The sequence below is a fragment of the Pteronotus mesoamericanus genome, unplaced genomic scaffold, assembly GCF_021234165.1.
Source record: "Pteronotus mesoamericanus isolate MK-2021 breed Mesoamerican mustached bat unplaced genomic scaffold, CSHL_Meso_final scaffold_174, whole genome shotgun sequence".
Lineage (NCBI taxonomy): Eukaryota > Metazoa > Chordata > Mammalia > Chiroptera > Mormoopidae > Pteronotus > Pteronotus mesoamericanus.
The window spans coordinates 28,611,404-28,632,521 of record NW_026555309.1 but is presented as its reverse complement, the minus strand read 5'-3'; the positions used below and the strand labels follow the sequence as shown (position 1 = coordinate 28,632,521).

General features: G+C 33.7%; 1 protein-coding gene across 3 annotated transcripts in view; it reads left to right on the top strand.

The window, feature by feature from the left end:
- Positions 1-21,118, top strand: part of CSMD3 (CUB and Sushi multiple domains 3) — a 929,671-nt gene that overhangs the window by 173,221 nt on the left and 735,332 nt on the right. For all 3 annotated transcript variants that reach the window (XM_054590414.1, XM_054590413.1, XM_054590412.1), the window contains exon 4: positions 18,171-18,365. In XM_054590414.1, coding sequence (XP_054446389.1) covers positions 18,171-18,365 — 195 coding nt within the window. The remainder of the gene's footprint in view (positions 1-18,170; positions 18,366-21,118) is intronic.

The window sequence follows — 21,118 nt, the reverse complement described above, 5'->3', positions numbered from 1 at the left end:
GAAATGATATATCATAGTCAGACAATTGTTGACTTGCCTACATATTATTCTAAGTGAAAATAAAATGTTAACTTGGTAAAGTACAGACTCAGGGGACACACGGAAGCCTCTGAGTGGTCAGCCCACAGCCTCGGTCCGGCTACTACTGCTACATTTCCTAAGCTTCTGTGAGGAAGTAATGATTAAATAGTAATGACTAAAATTGCAAAATAATTGAATCAGTTATTTAATTTATCTAAGATAGGTTCTTAATACTGAATTAAGATGTAGTAATGTACTTTACTCTTTAAAAAGCAAAAACAAAACTCTCCTGAATTAGTGTGTCAAAGGAAAGAAAGGGGTATATAAAAATATTGGTTGGGGACATTTTGACAATTTTGTATGTGGATTACATAATAGAAAGTTTACTATATTCCCCAAGATTAATATTTTATCTTTATTCAGAGAATAACTTCGAAAGTCATTTGTATACAATCCAGGATAAATATTATATTTTCACTTTTTTTCAGGGAAGAATTGTTAAACCTAAATGTATACAATCTTCCCTTATATCTGGAAATTAAGACCGATTATAGAATGTAATTTGTATTGTTTTCTAAATGGTAAAATTCAAAGATCGAATAACAAAAATGTGTGCTTTATCATAATAAAGTGTCATTTAGATTTTATATATATTTGCTCAAAATATTCATGATAGACACTAAATATACAAAAATAAACCATCAATTGTATTGTTCCATTTACAAATTGAAGGACTCTACATCCCTGCTAATTAAATGAATTGTTTTTGAAACAGATTGAATTAATGAGTTTATTACATGGTAAACTTGTGCTAGAAATGATTCTTTTACACATAGTAATATATATGATGCATTTTGGGGAGAGAGAACAGTCATGCTAGTTATGAGCCTCTCGGGAGGATCCTGGTGATCTCCCGTGAGACTGTTGGGGTTTAACAGGAGGATGGCATGTGTGCTGAGTAATTGCGTAAATAAAACGAACAATTGTGTAAACTCAGCCATTAACCATGCGTCAGTCAGAGTGTTAAGCGTGTTGTAAGCACAATACCACATAACCCTCCTAACAACCACTTGCCATGATTAGTATTACATCCAGTTGACATATAAGAAATTTGGGGCTCACGGAGATTAAATGACATACTGAAAGTCACCAAGCTACCAATACATGGCAGAACCTAGAATGGAAGTCCATGGTCACAGTTCCAAGTCCACATGGTAACCACTACACACAAATGGATTGCAAAGTTTGTTGATCTTTTTAGACATTTTTTAAAGTAAATAAGTATTCATGTATTGATTATTTCAGCATGCATTCAAGTATACTATCCCTTAGAACAGAAACAACTGTATTTATTAAGATTCTATAGGCTTATCAAATATATATGTAACACTAATGCTGAGTCCTCCTACGGTGTTTTGTGCAGTAAATTGACTTCTTTGTAAAACGACCTCTCCATTTAACTTTGTCCACAAGGAACAGAAATGGTATTATCCAATAAGTGAGATAATTAAATAAATTACTGAAGGTGCATATAATATAACTTGTAACTAAGGCTATGTTATAAAAACATTCAATGATATACATAATTTTTATAATCTATTATTGGTAGAAAAATAGAATATAAAATAAGATGAGCCATATGGCCTTTTCTTTTTTTTTTTAATGTTTATTTAGTTTTTAGAGAGAGAGGAAAGGAGGGAGAAAAGAGGGAGAGAAACATCAGTATGTGGTTGACTCTCACATGCCCCCTATTTGAGATGTGGCCTGTAATGCAGGCATGTGCTCTGACTGGGAATTGAACCAGTGACCCTCTGGTTCTCAGGCTGGCGCTCAGTCCACTGAGCCACACCAGTCAGGGCTGATCTTTTAAGTACATATTTCCATAGAAAAAGCTTAGGTGTAAGCTCATCTTGTTGATTATTTCTGCATAGCATAAACATTCCTATTGTTTATTTTGTGATTTATTGTTATTGAAAGGCTTTCTACAGTAAATATGTGTTATCTTTGTAAGAAGCACATATATACAGTTAAGTAATAAATCAAACTAATATTTTTAACATGGCTAAATTGTTTATAAATGCTTATCCCCTGCATTCTTTGATTGAGTCCTTATAGAACTCCTATCTGGTACAGAAGGCAAATATTATCATTCCATTTAATGAGTAAGTGCTCATTGAACACTTATGTAATATACTCTAGGCTAAAATGAAACAATGGACAAGGCAGACATGGTTTATGCATTCATGGAACTTACAGGAAAGGAAAATTGTTGTATAAGGGGGTTAAAATACTCACCTGAGGTCATAACAACCAGAGTAGCAGGACCTGAGATAGATCGCAGGTCTTCTTTAAATCACTTTTCTACTAGTGTTAGAGAGGTTCTTAAACAAACAATAGAGTAGGAAATAATTATATGAGAAGAGTGAGTTTAAATCGTGGGTGTCATTAATGCCAGGAAGATGTGAGGCTTTCTACAATGGGAAATATGAAGCCATGATAAATTCCTAAGCATTGGAGTGACTTCAGCTGATGAAAAGAAAATTAGTTTATCATTGGCATAAGACCTTCCGACCTTCTTTTTTCTAATTGAGGAAACTTCCTAGCTGATGCTATTATCTCTAGTATCCTTTTGTTCTCTGTTTGAACGCAGCTTTGATTCTATTGCCATAGTTATATTTTCAATATACAACCGTGATCATAGCATTTAACTTTTGCCAAAGCCTTTCATGTGCCCAAGCATCATAGGCAAAAATTTAAAGTAATCAACAGTGTTTACAATCTGGCTCCAATATATCTTTCTAACCTTGCCTCTGTTTGTCTAAATCAGCCTATGCTGCAAACGCTTTTCAATCTGCTCGACTCACCAAACAAGTCCCGTGTATTTATGCCTCTTGGTTTTGCAAAAGGTCCCTCTTCTGAATGCCTTTTATCCCATCTTCACCAAGTGAGCTAAATAGGAGCCGATTCAAGTATATTTTTCTCTGAGTTTTCTAAATAAAACTAACTGGGTTTTCCTTCCTTTTCTGTCTTTCCCTTGCCCTTTGCATATGAACCTACTATCACCTAATATCATAATCATATATTTAGGAAAGTTTCTTCTACTAGAGAAGAAGTGTCTACAAAGCAGAGAGCATTTTGTTTCAAAGATACAGCACCATGCTGGGCACACAAAATTCCAATAACCGAATAATGAACGGATGGACAAAATATTAGTAACTTGAAGAAAAGATAAGAAATACACGTGTTGGGGTTAAGAGAGTATCTGCTTTCTCACCTCTTCTGTCTGCATTCTGAAACAGTTGGACAGTAGCCATAGTAGCCATATATGAATAAACATATTAGTTTATTATTCTAAAGCTGGAAAGGAGGCTACAGGGAGCCCAGGACTTACATTCAGCTTTCTGGATTTAGCCTCGCAGACGTGTCTACTCATCTACAGAATGAGCAGATGGTGAATGGCAGGGCTCTCCTTCAGGGCCAGAGCCACCCAACGAGTTCACTCCATAGGAAAATAGGAGAGGAATGCAGAAAAAGTTTTCAGACAAATAGCTTAAGGGAGATACAGACAAAAAAGGCTATCGTGCAGGTCAACAATTAGATAACTCTCCTGTGGAGTGAGAAGGGGACCGAAATTTTTCTGCAAACCTTAAAAGAGAGTAGTATTTTCTAATAAATGGACTGAAAGGATTTGGAGAGGAAGACAAGTTTTCTCATAGTGCAAGTTGTCCTCTAATATTTGAATAGGAGGGATATATAACTATTTATTTGAATGGAAGTGAAGGAAAAGTAAGTTGTAGTAGATACGGAATTTATCCAAAATATATCTACCATTGTGTAAAAAAAATCCCTTAAAAAAATTGATGAGTTCAAAAACTGTTTGGAGTGGTAGAAAAAAAGTCTCAATAGGTGTATTGCATCAAATGCAGAGTACTTTGAAGGTGACTGAAATTTAAACATGTTAGAATAAATACACAGTTTTGTATAAATAAAGTCTGTTTTTCAGGGCCCACCTTCATATATAAAACCTCTACGTCCCCCATCAAAATTGTGTTCACCTTTCTTGATTTATATTTCTCTTTAGCATTTATTATCTGTTAATACCCTAAATGTCATCTTATTTATCTGCGTCACCTAACACCTGCTCACAAGTCTAGCTTACAAACTCCGTGAGGGAAGGGATATACATTGCTCACTCTTATATCTCCAGTGCCTACCTCAGTGTGTGGCATGTAGTTGGTATATCTACATGTATATAATTGTATATAATGGCAAAATAAAAGAAAAAACATACCATTTTAAAATATACAATAAAGATTACATTTTTAGTGCACATGAATTTATATTTTAGTCAGATATTTCCAACACATATGTTGTCCGAGAAAATAAAACATGCTTGATAAAATGAAGTAGAATATAATTATTTATGTTCTCTTATGTGAGTTCATGTGGCTTGCTTAAGTTTTCAAAAGGAATAGTGAGGGAAAAAGAATTCTGAGACCTGAGTAATTTTCTTCTCTGACAGTTCTTGCAAGACTCCATTTCACCAATAGTTTTATTATACTGAGCTCAGTTATTGTCATTCAGAAACAGTTTGGAGATATATGCTATTATGGAGTTTGCATGCATAAATAAGCATATTATTAATAATCAATGGCAATTAGCACACAATGTACATCCTCTTAAATTTAATTATATGCTGATTAAGAATGTTTGGGTGCTTAATTAAAATAAGAAGGTCCGACGATACTTAATTTTCACTTATATTCATATTACAATCCTAATAACTCCAGTCCTCACTCAATTCATGCATAGCTCCTATTGATTTTAATCAGAAGTATGCATGATTACTGAATAAAGCCTGAAATGCAATTGGATAGGTTACATCAGGGAAAATTGTCTGCAGTCTGTCAGTATGGAATGAGGAGTTTCATGCAAACAATTGAACAAAGATGTTAATTGTCATAATTGTTTTCAATTAGTTTTTCATAGCTTTCTCTAGGCAATTTCTATTGTACTATACCATGAACTATAACCAGTTACAAAACTAGTTATCATGATTATGAGGTGTCAGTGCTTAAAAAGGTAAAATGCATTCTAAATATTAAAATCTCAGTGAAGATAAATGAACTGAATAATAATGTAAATGCATTGTTGGGAAACCTTTACCATTTTTAAATATGATGCTGTTTGAATGGAATGAAATCAGACATTAAATGAACTCAAGCCTCATAAATACATATTTTCAGAGGAAAATTAGTTTGTGAGCAAATTACTATTTTTCAGCATGAAACAAGTACCTGCTATGTGCCCCTGTGTTCATTGCAGCGTTATTTACAATAGCCAAGATTTGGAAACAGCCCAAATGCCCATCAGTAGATGAGTGAATAAAAAAGCTGTCATACATTTACACAATGGAATACTACTTTGCTGTAAAAAAAGAAGGAAATCATACATTTTGTGACATCATGGGTGGACTTGGAGAATATTATGCTAAGGGAAATAAGCCAGTCAGAGAAAGACAAGTGCCATATGATTTTATTTATGTGTGGAATCTAATGAACAAAATAAACAGATAAAATGGAAATAGACTTACAGATACAGAAAACAGACTGGCAGGTTTCTGAGGGGCATGGGCTGGGGAGCTGGGTGAAAAAAGTAAAGGGATTAAGAAAAAAACCTCAAAAGCACAGACAATAGTATGGTACTTACCAAGGGAAAGAGGGAAACGTGGTAGAAGAGGGTAAAGGGAGGGATAAACGGTGATAGAAGGAGACTTGACTTGGGGTCATGAATACACAATACAATATAGAGACAGGATGCAAAGCCAGATTTAGTTGATTTCATTATATTTAGTTTCTTAATGTCAAGTTCAACTGCAAGAATGCAGATCAACGATATCCAGACGTTTTATTTGTTTTTAGTTTTGGGGTTTTTTTTTCCTTCAAAATTTCAGAGCTAGCCCTAGAGGGAAAGGTTGCACATTATTCTGGAAGACTACATGAGTGTGCATTTATTGTACTGCTTGTCCTCCAGGCCCTGTTTCTGCTTCCCTGCCAGTCCTGTCCTCATAAAGCGTATTGTGTCATCCTTTGATTCAGTATGGGATTCAGGCTTTTTTTTCCACCCAAGGGTATGGATTTCTCAAATAGATGTGAAATAATTTCTGCTTCTCATATTTTTTGAACTTTCCAGTTATTCTTGGAATTCAGCTAATTCTGTAACCAAATGGATATTTAGAGCCAAGTATCTGAATTAAAGACTTTCACTTTTAAAGCTGCACATGAACAAATGTATTTAAAAAGTAAATAAATTAATAAAAAAATAAAGCTGCACATGAAAAAGTGTTTATGTAAGATAGAGAACAATGCAGCATTTTAAAAGAAATAGAAAAGCAATAAAGGATGGCAAAACAGAATGTCTTAAGACATTTGAATGAGTAATCAATGAATAGAAAACAAAAACTTGTGGTTTCAGAGCAAAGGTGATCACGGCGGACTGAAGTGTTTGGGAAAAGCTTTATGCGAAGGAATTGGTTTAAATCTCATAGAATAGAAACATTTGGATAGACAGAGAAGACATAGCCATTTCAAGGTGCTGTGAATAAACCTGTGAAGGAGGAAAACATGTGACATTTTGGGGGGAAGTGGCTATGTGAATAAAATAGAGCATGTGAGTAGGCAAGCATAGGGATGCATAGGAAATGCATAAAGGGGTACAGCTGTGGATCGTGGAGCATCTTGACCATCAGGTGAGAGACTGACTTTCTTCGGTAGGCAGAGTTGGAAGGAGTGTCTAGCGGTATTTTGAAAGAATTAGCCTATAAATTTTGAAAGAGGATGAAGGGGGAATACCTGAGTATTTGGCAGTACAGTCAGGCACATTCTCTTGCTCTCCATTCCATTATTTTTCTATCTGGAAATTTTAGAAAAGAAACAAAAATCACATTTCTAAGATTCTTAGAGTAGATATGAATTAAATTCCACAACTGTATGCACCTGTGTGAGAATGAAACCTTAAATTTAGGCAAAGGCCTAAATTCTGCAGATTCTTATAAGTCTAGAAACTATAAGACTTATAAGCATATGTAAGTCTTGCAGATTCTGTGGATTATATTATCACTGTTTTACCATGGTACTTTCCAGCATTTTTTTGTTTCCTTTGGGGAAATCAAAGTGGTCGTATTTGTTGCCCTGTGCTATGACTCCCTTGCCATTGAAGCATAATTACAAGTGACTCTTCTCCAGCCTCCTGCTGTTCAGGGGTCAGTGGTGAAGTGGCAGCAACCCCAGGTAAGCTTCATTTCAGTGGTGACCTCAAGGTAGCAGTCCTCTTATTGGGTTAATTCTGTATTAATTAAGAGGTCCAGCCTAGAACCTGTTCCTCAGAACTATTAAATCCCTTGAAGTCCTAATAATTGGCGTTTATTTCTGATATTATTGAAGTATTTGTAACAGAAGTGGTGCATTGAAATAAACACCTAAAATATGTGTTGCTGTTTTGTGGTCAGAAAACGCATTATGAGCTGGAAAGCTGGTGACTTTTCTATGTGATGGCAAGTGTGATGAAGTCATCGTTTATGACAGTATAGACAGCAGACCACTGCAGCTTTCGCTCAAAGGGATGAGGTTAACAAGATTGTTGTTAAGGTGTGTGGTCTGTTCCTGGCTGCCTTTGACAAGGTTTTACAACAAAGATGAGGGCTCAGGAATATATTGGCTATTTTTCAAGAGGAGGTTTAAGGAAATAGAGTCTAAAACCTTGGTGACTTATTGATTGGAAAAGTCAACTGCCAGAGTACAGTAGGGGTAAGAAGGCTTGGTAAGCCTCTTGTTTTCTTATTCCAAGGATGGGACAGAGATCAGATAAAGAGTGTTTCATCCCTGCACAGTGCTTCAGATCACCCAAGGTAGTCCCATCTGAAAAGTGGATGAGGGGGATGGTTAAAGCAGGTTGGGGGTGGGTGGTGAGTGTTCATTGGCACATGAAAATAACTGGAGGCATGCAAGCCAGTCCCTAATAAGATTTTGAAGGAAATTTTAGCCAAATAAATTCTAGAATTCATTTGCAAATCCCTTCGGTTGTTCAATCCTTAAGGCAGTATTCAAGGACTGAACCTATATTAGCAGATGGAGAATATATGAAATCTGTATGCTCAAGGGTAGTCTACCTTCCCACACCCACCTCAAATTTTGCTTCAGAGAACCTGCATAAGGAAGAATTATTCAGCACGGAATGCCAGGGAAGAGCGGAGGATATGAGACAAAGGAGCACCTTTTCCAGAACAGAACCAGGGTCTTCCCGGAAAGGATCTTTATAATTTCTGTCCACCAGAACCTATTGACTTCCATGAACGTTTTCTTCTTTAACAGGTCACTGATCCATGAGGAAATAGAGTTGGCCTTAATGGAAAACAAAACAAAACAAAACAAAACAAAACAAAACAAAACAAAACGCCTCTGTGAATCTCCAGGAAACCTTGGATTTGAGCAGATAGTAGTAACAAGAAGGGATTTCGTCAGGAGCATGGGAAGGGAGGGAAAGTTTCTTTCCCTGAACATTCTTTGATTCAACTCTCAGTAGCCTGAATGTCAGTGTTTTTGATGGTCCAGCTTCATCATTTAAATGCAATGTCCTGCTGGCTGATAGAGCAGTAAGATGGAAAAAAATCTGGGTCCCAGGTGACCTGCGGGCAAAGTCTGATCCATCCTGGCCTAGGCCAATCGGAGACTCAACTGCAGGGAATGCGTGCTAGCTACTGAAACCATTTCATTTTGAGGCCTTTTTGGCAGTATTAGCATAGCACTGACCCTGAGACAGCAATCTAAAGGCTCTCCAAAGTGTGACCCTAACATTCTTTTCTGAGGTTTCACTCTGTGTTTCCACATAAATATGGTGCTCTGCTAAAGACATTTATTTTGCATTTTGCCCTTGGCCACATATCATGCACTTCTCTCTATGGACCTTTATTCATGTAATATACTTGACTCTTCTTTTGATTCTTCTCCAAATAAAATCCTTATTTTATCTCATACAGTGTTTCTCCTTTTGTATAAGCATATAACTTATTTTTTTTCTTTACCTTATGGAATCTATTTTATTATTTAATTGCCAGAAGGTCATAGTATGCATGCCCTATGTTTCCAACTGAGTTATAATTTCAAAAAGAATGGAAATGGTGCCCTATATTTATATCCCTTTCACATTTATACTTCAGCTTCAATAATTATTTGGTGATTGATTAATTGCTGAAATACAGTGGCATCTCTTTCTCCTTTTCAATGAATATGTAATCTAGTAAATTATCCACAATCAGCTTAACACATTTTTTAAAGAATTAAGTTACTTTTATCTAAAAGCTTTAATACAGATATTGTCCCAATTCTGTCATAAAGAGAGGAGAGTCTATTCATATTTTTCTATTTGGAATCAAGCTATCAAATGTTACCCATGCCAGATGCAGCATTATTTCATTTTTAGAAACTGAAAAGTGAGGATGGCTTCTAATATGCCCCCATTCTATATATATTTTTTCTTTGTTAATATTCTGGCAACTACATAGGATATAGTTAGGTTTAAATAATCTTTTTTTAATATTTAATGACCTTATTCCCCATTTATTTTAATACGGTGGTAGATAGTTTACAAAACAAAAATAATATCTTTCTTCAGGGTGAGGGGCCTTATTCCCCATTTATTTTAATACGGTGGTAGATAGCTTACAAGACAAAAATAACATCTTTCTTCAGTTAATTTTAAATGGTAAATTTTCTTTAGCCAAAAAGGATACAGATATTGGCGTTGAAAGAACATTAATTGCTTCTTATTTACATATCAAAATATCCAGCAACTGCTATTCTTTCGATAATGTACAATGGCTATTCTCCATTGCATCTGACCATTACTTTCAAACTGACTTTCAAAATGTTTTTCTATACTGTCTGTGGACCCTATCTATACTCCACATTCAAAACAGAATGTTGCTGCTAGACTGCATACATTTTTATTCTTTTGGTCCACCCTGACTCTTTCGCTTCTTCATACTTCCCTCACTTGGAAATATAATCAGCCCACCTGAAGATTTATCTTAATTTGAATAAAAAGGTGTAACATTAGACTTCCATCTTTCCACTGCTTGAAATGCATTGTAATCTGTGTGTATTCTCCCTTCTTCCACCTAAATCAATCTAGTGTTCTATTTTCCCCTTAGGCATCCTAACTAAAACAATGCTGGTGTGCTCCCATTTCTTCTCCAGCAACTAAGAGTTTGTCTGAATTCTCCTTTATTAAGTGAAAATAATAAAAATGGTAATGGACATTCTTCTATTGACTGCCAAATCTGAAAAAATCTTTTCAAAATTTGAGTATGGCTTTCAAATGCAAATGAGACCTAATGTTTGCTCCATCTCTATTTCAGTGAGGACTTGTGATGTAACCGGTAGTTTAAGAATTGTGCTCATATTTAGGGACTGTCTTATAGAATTTAATGTAGTTTTAAAAAAAGGCTTGACTGGCACAGTATGTAGTTGGATCCAACAAGATCATGTGTTGCCCATGTGGCCCAGTGGTTACCATGACACTAGCTTTATTCCTGGTGTGCCTACAGCTGTCTGATGCTCTACTGTTCCTGTTATTCTGTGTCTGAACATTTAGTCCTACAAACTCTTTGTGGCAGTCATTTTTGATGTGTTTCTAGTAGGGGAAATAACTCAATAAACTGAGCAATCTGTTTTGATTGTTAACAATATTACCAGGCAATAGGCTAAGTCCTTGAAACACAAAGATGAGTTAGAACCCCTGTTCTCAAGATGCTTATAGCCTAGTGAGAAAGGAGATGTGTAAAGAAATAAATTTCATTCAGTTTTTTATATATATGAAATATATATATATAACTGGACAAAATATATATATTTTCATTCATTATATATATATATATATATCTGAATTAAAGTCCATGACAACATTATATATGCAATAACTGATTCAAAATATTCACAAAATATTTCCTCAGATCGGTCTCTAAGTGAATTTGTAAATGATGCCATTTATACCCTATATGAATGGAATGGTTCAGTATCTGTAATGAAAAAGCATTTCACACCACTAAAAAAGCTAGAAAACATATTAGTTTGCTAAGCACTTTGAAGTCTCAGGATGGCAGGTATTAGGTGATTTAACTTGCTGTTATGTTTTTCTAAGTTATTTTTAATTATCTGGGAAATAAAGCTCTGAGACTAATTTTCTGTAAGAGGTAGGAACAACTTGATTTTACTTCCCTTTGTAGATATAATTTTACACTGTTTTAAAATATTATTAATTGATCTTAGCAGGATCATGCTTCATCTATTTGACTGAATAATTATGCAATTCTGTAGTCATATTATCCCTTATCCTTTTATTTCATTTTCATTCCAATTTTCAAGGTCAGGTTTTCTTCTTGATATTTTGTTAAATATCTTGCCTTTCATGATTGTCTAGATGCTCCTAACAAATTGGGGATATTTTAGAGCCAAGGTTGTTTTATGTGTTTATTAGTATAACTTACTCTTCCTAAATTGCTTAGTACAGTTTTGTTGAATTTCTTAAAGGAAAACATGATGAAAATCCTTTCTCCTATGGCTCCTTCTATATACTCTCCTTCAGGATTTACCTTTTACTTTGAAACATTTTTTTCTTAAAGAAACTAATGTGAACTCCTTAGGCTTCAGTATATCAAAAATATCTTTTTATAATCACTGAGTCTGGCATAGTGCTTTGTAAATGGTATCAACTAATAGAGGAGTTGAGATTATTTATTGAATTTCATTTATAACTTAGAGAAGATTAATTGAATTTTACTCTTGACTGAATTACTATTTTTTGACTAATTCTTAAGATAGCAGGAATGACATAAGCATTTAATGAAGACATGACCCTACCTCTAGTAGATCATAACTTAATCACACCTAATTTAGATCTCAAATACAAAATTAATTATAATAATAATAATAAAGCTGCAATTTGTTGAGCTAATAATGTCTTCCATGTAGTGAGTGCTTGTTCAGCATGCAAATGAATTGCATATATTATTTTATGTGATCATATCAACAGCCCTATTTTATATTCTCATATCTAAGAAATATGCAATATTATTTTGGCTACTCTTTGTTTAAAAATTTTAATGAATATTTTTAGTAATTATTCATATTCAATATTATTCTAGTAGTAACTTTGTAAACTCACATAGTATAATATATATTATACATACTTGGAAAATCTCTGCTTATGTTTATTTAGCATGGATTTCAATTATTTACTCTCAATTATTCTCCTCTGGAGAGCTTACCATAGCTCCCTCAAAAATAAACAAACAAAAAACATTTAATAACTTAAGTAGTCCCCCTTTCTATTCATGAGCATAGTATAGTATATACATTCACTATATGAACCTATATTTGTTCAGCCCTTTTGGAATATGTTTTCCCAATTTAGTTTCTAACCCTATCACATTCATAGAAGCTGTATTCACTATATTGCTGAATCCGATAATTATTATAGTACTTTGATTCTTATATTTTTAAATTTTGAATTTTAACTTGCTAATTCTTCTATTTTTTATACAGCTAACTCCTTATCCTGTTTCTGATCTCAATTCAAACCTTACTTTATCATGAAATTTTCAGACCTCCTCTTAATCAAGACTAATTAAGTTTTCTTGATTGTATAGTTTCATTATAGTATATGTGCTAGTTTATTGTATTAGTCACATTAAATTTCACATTCTGTAATTAATTATTTATTGCCATTGTCAACCAGATTATAAACTCCATGAGGGCAGGGCCATGTGTGTCATATGCAAATCTTTATATCCGGAGTATTGCCCATGATAGCTGCTAAATAAACGTTTGTGAAAATATCTGCTCTTCACGGGTAACAACATGCATTGTAAAACGATCTGAGAAATGATCTGAGACTTCTAAAGCAGATGCATCTAGGCTTGAACAACAAGTCTATTATTTATGAGTTGGGTGGCCTTGAGAAAATTACTTAATCTACCTCAGTCTCAGGTTCCCTTTCTGTACGAGAAAAGTTATAGGTTGTTGGGTATTTTGTGAGATGTAATTGGGGATGTGAATGTCTATGTGCCTAGAACAGAGTATGGCTCAGAGACGATCTCAACAATTAAATTACGGTTACTAACTTTCTTACACTGAAAACTCGTAGAAAGAAAGAAAAGGTGGTATGCTTTAGCTTGTGCACATCACAGGGTAATGTTAATAGCAACCCTCAACAATGTCGGATGAATAATCAGTTCTATCATTTCCCGAGTACTTATATTTCCTTTTAACTAATATTGACAAGTGTCATTAAACTCTAACCTCTATAAAACAATTGAATTTTTGTTGTCTTTGGGTCTTTTCCAAATAATTTTTTGCTGCATAATCAATTATTTATACTCTAAAATAATTTATGTTGTCAAAATGCCTTCATCATATTTGCTGATGGTTTCATATTGCTGATGAATACAGTATTCGGTATTCTCTCTTCTGAGAAGAGAGCATAAATAAAATACAAATCTTTTCAGTAAAAAAAAAAAAAGATGAATTTTAATTTGCTTAATCGTTTGTTGTGGATAGAGCAGTAGTTACATAAAGGGTCTCTACCACATTCAGAGACATACTTTGAATGTAACATCTTCAGACACATTTCCAGTGATCTTTTCAACTCACTTAACTGTCCAGTCTAAGTATTTCTATTTTATCTACAAACTATCTCATGAGATATATTTCAAGAACTAATTCAAATAAGGCTGCAGTTCAAGGGGAGTTCAGTGTGTATATTTATTTTTGCCTTTAAAAAATTGATCAATGATCAACAACAGTATGGTGAAAATAACTTGGGGTGCTTCCCCCAACCTCCACCACCCCACTCCGACCCCCTTCAGTACTTGCATTAGGGAATGAATGTCAGATAAGAATTTGTCAGGTTTCCATAATTGTTTTATTTTAATCACCTAAACCTTGGGTCAATATATAAATGCCATCTTTGGTGAAAGAAGACAGCAGTCTTTTGACAATTCTGCTTTTAGATGTAATTATTTGCTTCAGAAATGAATCGAAATGACAAGCAAATGTGGTTATCTTGCATGTATAGTTGATGGATTATATGAGATTTATTCATATAATTGCTTAAATCTCTATTTTCCTTAACAATGATTTTTGAATAGTTAAAATCACTATTTATTGTAAATAACATGCATAGTAATGATTAGTTTATAATTTGCTTAACTGAACATGGTAGAGTGTCTTCGTTTTGCCCTGAAATTTAAACTCTTATTTATTTGTTTGTTTGCTTCGTAAATTTTTCAGTTACAATTTATATTCAGTATTGTTCTGTATTAGTTTCAGATGTACAACAAAGCGGTTAGAAAATCGTGAACTTTTACAGAGCGGTATCCCCGCTGCCTGAAGTACCCGCTTGGCCCCATGCATAGTCATCACGGCGTTATTGACTGCATTTCCTATGCTGCAGTCTACGTCTCTGCGACTGCTCTGCAACTACCAATTTGTGCTATTTAATCCCTTCACCTTCTCCATCCAGTCCCCTAATCCATCTGCCCTCTGCCAGGCTGGTCTGTGTATCTATGAGTCTGTTTCTATTTTCTTTGTTCATTACATTCCACCTAACAGTGAAATCCTATGGTAACTGTCTCTCACTTGTGAAATTCAAACTCTTGATAGCTGGTAGAGACATGGTCTAAAAATTAGTCTAATTCAGCAATACTGAAATTCATATTAATAAAAACGTTAAATTAATTAAAATGTTTATGCAGCACTGTTTATTTTTTATATTTTTTTAAATCAAGAGCAAAAAAGTAAATGTTCAATCAGAATAAAGCACAATTTGATGGTTGGTTATATAATTCATTTAGTTAATAACACATTTTCTTGGCATTGCATCTTAATATAGACATAGAAATCTTAGATAGAAGTCCCAAATTAAAGGGTAGAAGAGGACAAAAAATAGAACCCATAAGCAGTGTATATGGAATAGGAATCTATTAAACCTGATTGTGAAGCATTTTAATAACTATCTTCAATCTACAGAGGATGAAGAGTAGTTGTTCTTACTTAATGAAGGTCACAAACAGGGGCAACTGAAAGCAGGAATTATCTTCTTTTTTGAATTATCTTTTTTTGGTTTCACTTGAAATAGCCTAAGCTCTTATCTGTCTATTGGTTTAGAAATAATTCAGCCACAAAGCAGGAGATAGATTAGGTAATTTATTAAGATTTTAACTAGTGTTATTATTTGTTCATTGATTCACTTCATTTGTGGTCCATTTTTGCTTTAGGTACTTTGTTCTGGGTAACATTTATTTGTTCATTGAAGTCCAAGTTAAATCTGAGTATAACAACGATTTAGAACTTCCCTCTCTCTCTTTCATTTTATTTCTGCACCTAACTGCTTCCTGTGAAATAATTTGGAAACTGCTTTTTCTCCTAAATATGTAACTATATGATAATTGAAGTCCTGACCTTAATTATTTTTTAGGGTGTTGGAGAGAAAGGAGTAGATGGATTCTAAGGCCACATGTGGTAGTTTTATTAAAAGTATTTCCTTTATTAATATTATATTCAAGGAATTGAGTTCTTACTCAGTTTATCAAAATTTATTAACTTCCTCATTTCCTGCAACAAGTATCTCATATATTAATCAAATAAATTTAAAAAAAAAGAGCTATTCAAAATTAACTTCATTTAAATAGTTTTTTATAAAACAATTGCTCAAAGTTCACAGACAGTAAATACTTTTTAAATTTTACTGAAAATTAATAGCATAAGCCTTGGAAAAATTCTAAGGTGAAATATTACAGATGATTAACCTTAGTTATTGATATTTAAAATATTTGTTATCATCTATCATTAAATCCTGAAGAAGCTTAAGGAAATTGCATGTTACTTAGAAAAACCATTGATACTTAATCAATATTAGTTATGTTCTTTACTTTTCTAGATTTGAAGCACTCCCAAAAGAACTAAAAGCCTATCACGGATAAATATAGAAAATTTCAGTTCTGTGTACACTTTTTACCCATAAATGACCATTGCTTTTGTGAAGTCACTACTTCATAGTATGAAACATTTTTAATTTTGATATGTTTACTTTATAATGTTACTGATATTTTCAGTATTAAGTGGTGTGTAGTTATTTGGCTTAATATAAAATGATATTGCATGGAATTCATTAACTGCACAAATGGGATGAATATCAAAGCAAAATGGAAATATACTTCGTTTTGCCTTGCTCTCTCTTTTACCTTTTTATTTTTCAGTAATTTCAGATTTTTCAGATAATTTGTGAAAACAGTACAAAGTTCTCATATATTTTTATCCAGCTTCCCTTAGTGTTAATTACATATGGAACCATAGCATTATAGTCAAAACTAGGAAATTAACATTTGCATAATGCTATTAACTAAACTATAGGCTTTACTCAAACTGGAATATTTTTTAGTCCATTAATTCATTACTTTTTATATTCCTATGGATTATTATTTCAAGTATGAAAATGAAAGTAATATAATAGCAAGTTTATAAGTTAGAAATTTAGAAAGTAATATCAGGAAAAATATTCTCTAACCTCATTAAATTCTGTAAGTTCTGCTAGGTCTATTAATTTTTTTCATTTATTAAAATATAAAGTGTAATTGATTTTTCTCTGAAATGAATATTATTTTTTTTAAATTGTATATTTATGTACTTGTATACTTTTTTAGCATCAACTAATAAGATAAGGCAATAGGTAAAACACTCTGGTATATCAGGCATTTTCCAGGTATTTTGCTTATTGCTGTAATTAAAACATCACAACTTTCTTTACTTATTATAATTTTATTACATTTTCAAGGTTAAACAGATGACCCAGCTTGAATTGTAGCTCAATCTTTAACTTCAAAACTATGTTTATTTTTACAGCATCATATTTTTCTCATTTAAGTGAGTTTTCATCCAAATGTGTATTATTTTCAGATGAGTGCTCATGGTGTAGGTTTAAGAACAAACATCACAATAATGGGGAATATATCAATGAAACTGATTTGCTTATTACTCTGTAAGTAGAATGTAACTTTGAAGAGCTATGTAAATTATATTAATCTAATTATCTGTACAATATGAATAATACTGATTTTAAAATTACTTCAAAGATTAAATAATATGAAGTTTGTCTGGAAAAAGTCCGGCCATTGTTAATATAACGAGAATAGTTTGTGTGACATGGATGTAACCTGGCAGCCAAGGAGAGTGGACTGGAATGTGCATGTGTGAACAATGATGCCTTCACTGTGCTAATCAGCAGGGGCAGTAGACACCATTGAGTGAGCATGTCTACTGTGTGGCCGTTGCATTCAAAATGACTTCGAGAGTAAAGCAATGAATATGCATCAAATTTTGTGTCGAGCTTGAATGTTTATTTGTGGAAAGTCTTGGAGAGTTCAGAAGGCCACAGCTATAGGCAAATGGTGATGCTGGGCAGCTTCATTATAACAACGCAACTGCACATGCTTCATGTCTTGTGCAGTTTTCTGGTGAAAAACACCATACCACTCAGGTTACTCAATCCCCCTACAGCCCAGATTTGGCGCCCTCTGACTTCTGGCTTTTCACAAAACTGAAATCACATTTGAAAGGGAAGAGTTTTCAGACTGTCAGTGAGATTCAGGAAAACATGAAGTGGAGGCTTATGGTGATTATAACAAAAGAAATTACAGAGTGTTTTGAACGGTGGAAGAGATGGTGGAAAAACTGTGTGAGGTCCCAAAGTGCCTGCTATGAAGGGAGCTGAGATGTCATTGGCCTATGTACAATGTTTTTCGTATCTTCTATCTTCTTTAATACATGTCTCTATTTTTCATATTACAGGGTTAGATACTTTCTGGACAGACCTCATATAAAATATGTAAATTTTTCAACACAAAAATCGCATTTGTTCAGTAAAGTTTAGTACCCTCCTCAATTTTTTTCTGTTGCATGTATTTAAATGGAAGATTTTTTGTGACCTTCTTAAAAGGATAGAACATAACTGTATCTACATTTTTATAAATCTAAAACATTAAAATATATATTAAAGTATTAAATAACTATAAACTCTCCTTTCTCTGTCGTCTACAGAATTGCAGAGTAGCTCTTGTGGAAATCCAGGAGTCCCACCCAAAGGTGTCTTATATGGTACAAGGTTCGACGTTGGGGACAAGATCCGCTACAACTGCGTAACTGGATACATCCTTGATGGCCACCCTCAACTCACCTGTATAGCTAATTCAGTTAATACAGCTTCATGGGATTTTCCTGTTCCCATCTGTAGAGGTAAGGAGAAATATAATGTTAATTTTTATGCTGATTGCATATTTGATACAATGAAAGCATTTTAAATGAAGGAATTGTAATCAGGCAGTATATTTGCAAAACATGATTGGTATTTGGCAATTGTTCCTTTTATAATATATGGAGCTTAAAAATTATATGTATGCCATTTCCTACATGATGAATTTAGAAAAATCCTAGCTAAAATATTACACTATTTGTGAAATGAAAAAATAAAATATATTTTGTATTTATATACATACTTATGCATATATTGTTTATGTACCCATCTTCTAATTTATATTAGAAAAATATGAAGTTTATGATGTTTAGAAATTTAATTAAGCTGTCAGAATCATGTGTTTTCTTTTTTTAACTTTGAAGTTATTAACTGGATTTGTGAATCTTTTAAAGATTTCTGGTACAGAACTTAGGATGGGCAATTGTGAAGTTAAGAATGCTGTGGATTTTATTAGCAATGCTGATAAACACTATTGGTATTACGGAGAAAATACAATAATATATTAATGTGGACAAAAGTTCAAAGGACAGAGACTGGACCCTGACCAGGTACCTCAGTTAGAGTGTCATCCCAGTCCACCGAGGTTATGGGTTTGACCTCCAGTCAGGGCACATACAAGAATCAACCACTGAATGCATAAATAAGCGGAACAAAAAAAATCGATGTTCTCTCTCTCAAAACCAAAAATTAATTAATTGTTTTTAGGCATAAAGACACTGAAAGAGAGAATATGTTCAACATTAGCTGAATTCATGTGTGAATCATGCCCACAGAAATTGTGGAGACTGACATTGCTTTCTCTCTGGGCTTTGTTTTCTAAAAAAACGAAAGAGATGTATCTCATTTATCTTTTGACATATGCTTCTGTATTTCCTCTACCCTCTACGGATGGGATGTAGGAATGTCCAGCTGCTTATTTCAAACATGTGGCCACAAATGCATGCCAGAAAAGCCACTGGAAACCCAACACAGCTAGCTTCTAATCCCAGAACTGGTAATTACCATGTGGGTTACCTTAAGCAAATCATCAACTCTGTGAAATTTATCTCATTTAAAAGCAGGGAGAGGAAAAATCCACCTGTTTATTTGTTGAGGATTGAATAGATAGCCTATAACTGCCACTTGGTAAAATACCTGCCATTATGACATTCTTTCAGTATTAGCTCCCTTTCAGCCTGCTGCTGCTGTTGTTACTACTAATACTCGTCCTGTTACTTCTATTACTGTTATTACTAGTACTACTATTGCTATTACTGTTATTACTACTATTTCTGCTGCTGCTGGTACTATTTCTATGACTATTAACTACTATTTATTTGGGCACTTATAGTGTACTAACAAATTAGAAGCATAATCACTTTTAAACTTAACAGTAGGATGCTGAAGCTCAAAAAATTAAAAATTATTGCTTAACGTTACTCAATAAGTGTCGACCTATGAGGAGTATGAGGTTTAACTTAACTTGCAAGTTAATAAGTTTCCTTGCCACAGTTCCTTGAATGATGATAAAAAGACACAAGATATTTGGGTCAGAAACAAAGGAAAGTTCATCATTCACAGAAGTGTTAGGAGTTAAAGTATCAACCTTTGTGCCAGTTCTGCTCGCTCCAATTCTCATAAAATGATATGAAGAATGCGCGACGCCTTTACATAGGAAAGGAATCATAAACTTAGGGATACTTCAAATCTTTATATTGGACACAACTGCCCTTTGCTCTGGAGGGAGGAGGTATCTCTGTCTCACAAGCTTGTAAGCTAACTTGCCCTTCAGTGTGGTGGAAGGCACTGTTTCTTTTCTTTGAGTCTATTTGCTATGCAAACGTCTCGGTAGGAGTAGTGCAGTATGAAGAGGAAAAGGACAAGATGTGCAGAAGTGTTAGAATCCCATGGAGACATTTCTGCTGGCAGTAAGTGGGATGTGATGAGGATGTCAAATCTAAACCCATTCTGTTTGACTTCAAAGCCTGAGATTGCTACCACATTGACACTTCCACAAAATAATTTGCACCACCCTTGAAAAACAGTTTATTATGGGAGGAAATGGAGTTTTATATGTGAATCAGCCAAAAGACATACAGACAACTTTTTTTAAAGCATAAAATTCCATAAATCAAAAGGACTTATGAAGATACTTAAAACCAAGAAACATTTTTAGGATGTTTCAATAGAGCAGTCCTAATATTACCTGAACATTAATTTCTGTGGTGGGGCTTCTACTCCATCTCAGTTCAGAGGCTATTTAATAAGAAAGATGAGTCTAAATACTGATTGTGCTAATTATTCACTAGGGCCTTTAAGAAAAAAAATCATTTTGGTTACTATTTCTTTAGCTATAATATGATGAAGAGATAAAAATACCAAATTCACAGTACTGTTAGAATTTCATATGATAGCATATGTAAAGGGCCAGGTATATATTATGTTATTATTTATGCTAAACCTATTATTTTAAATTTTCTTCAGCACTTGTTACCATCTCCTCCTGAGAGAAAAGAATTACAGTCAACAGAAAGTACCTGAAAATCAGTTGTTTTTATATCCAAATTAAACCTAACACAAACATTTGAGTACTAGTTATTGTTGATTTTTTTGTTGTTGTTGTTCTTGCCATAGTATATACTCACCTTCTCTCCTTATCACCTCAGGTCCAGAGTTACATCCTTTGACTTCCGTTCTAACTTCTGTGGTTTTTTCATCTTCTCAAAAATTGGCACCTACTGCTTTTGGAAATTCT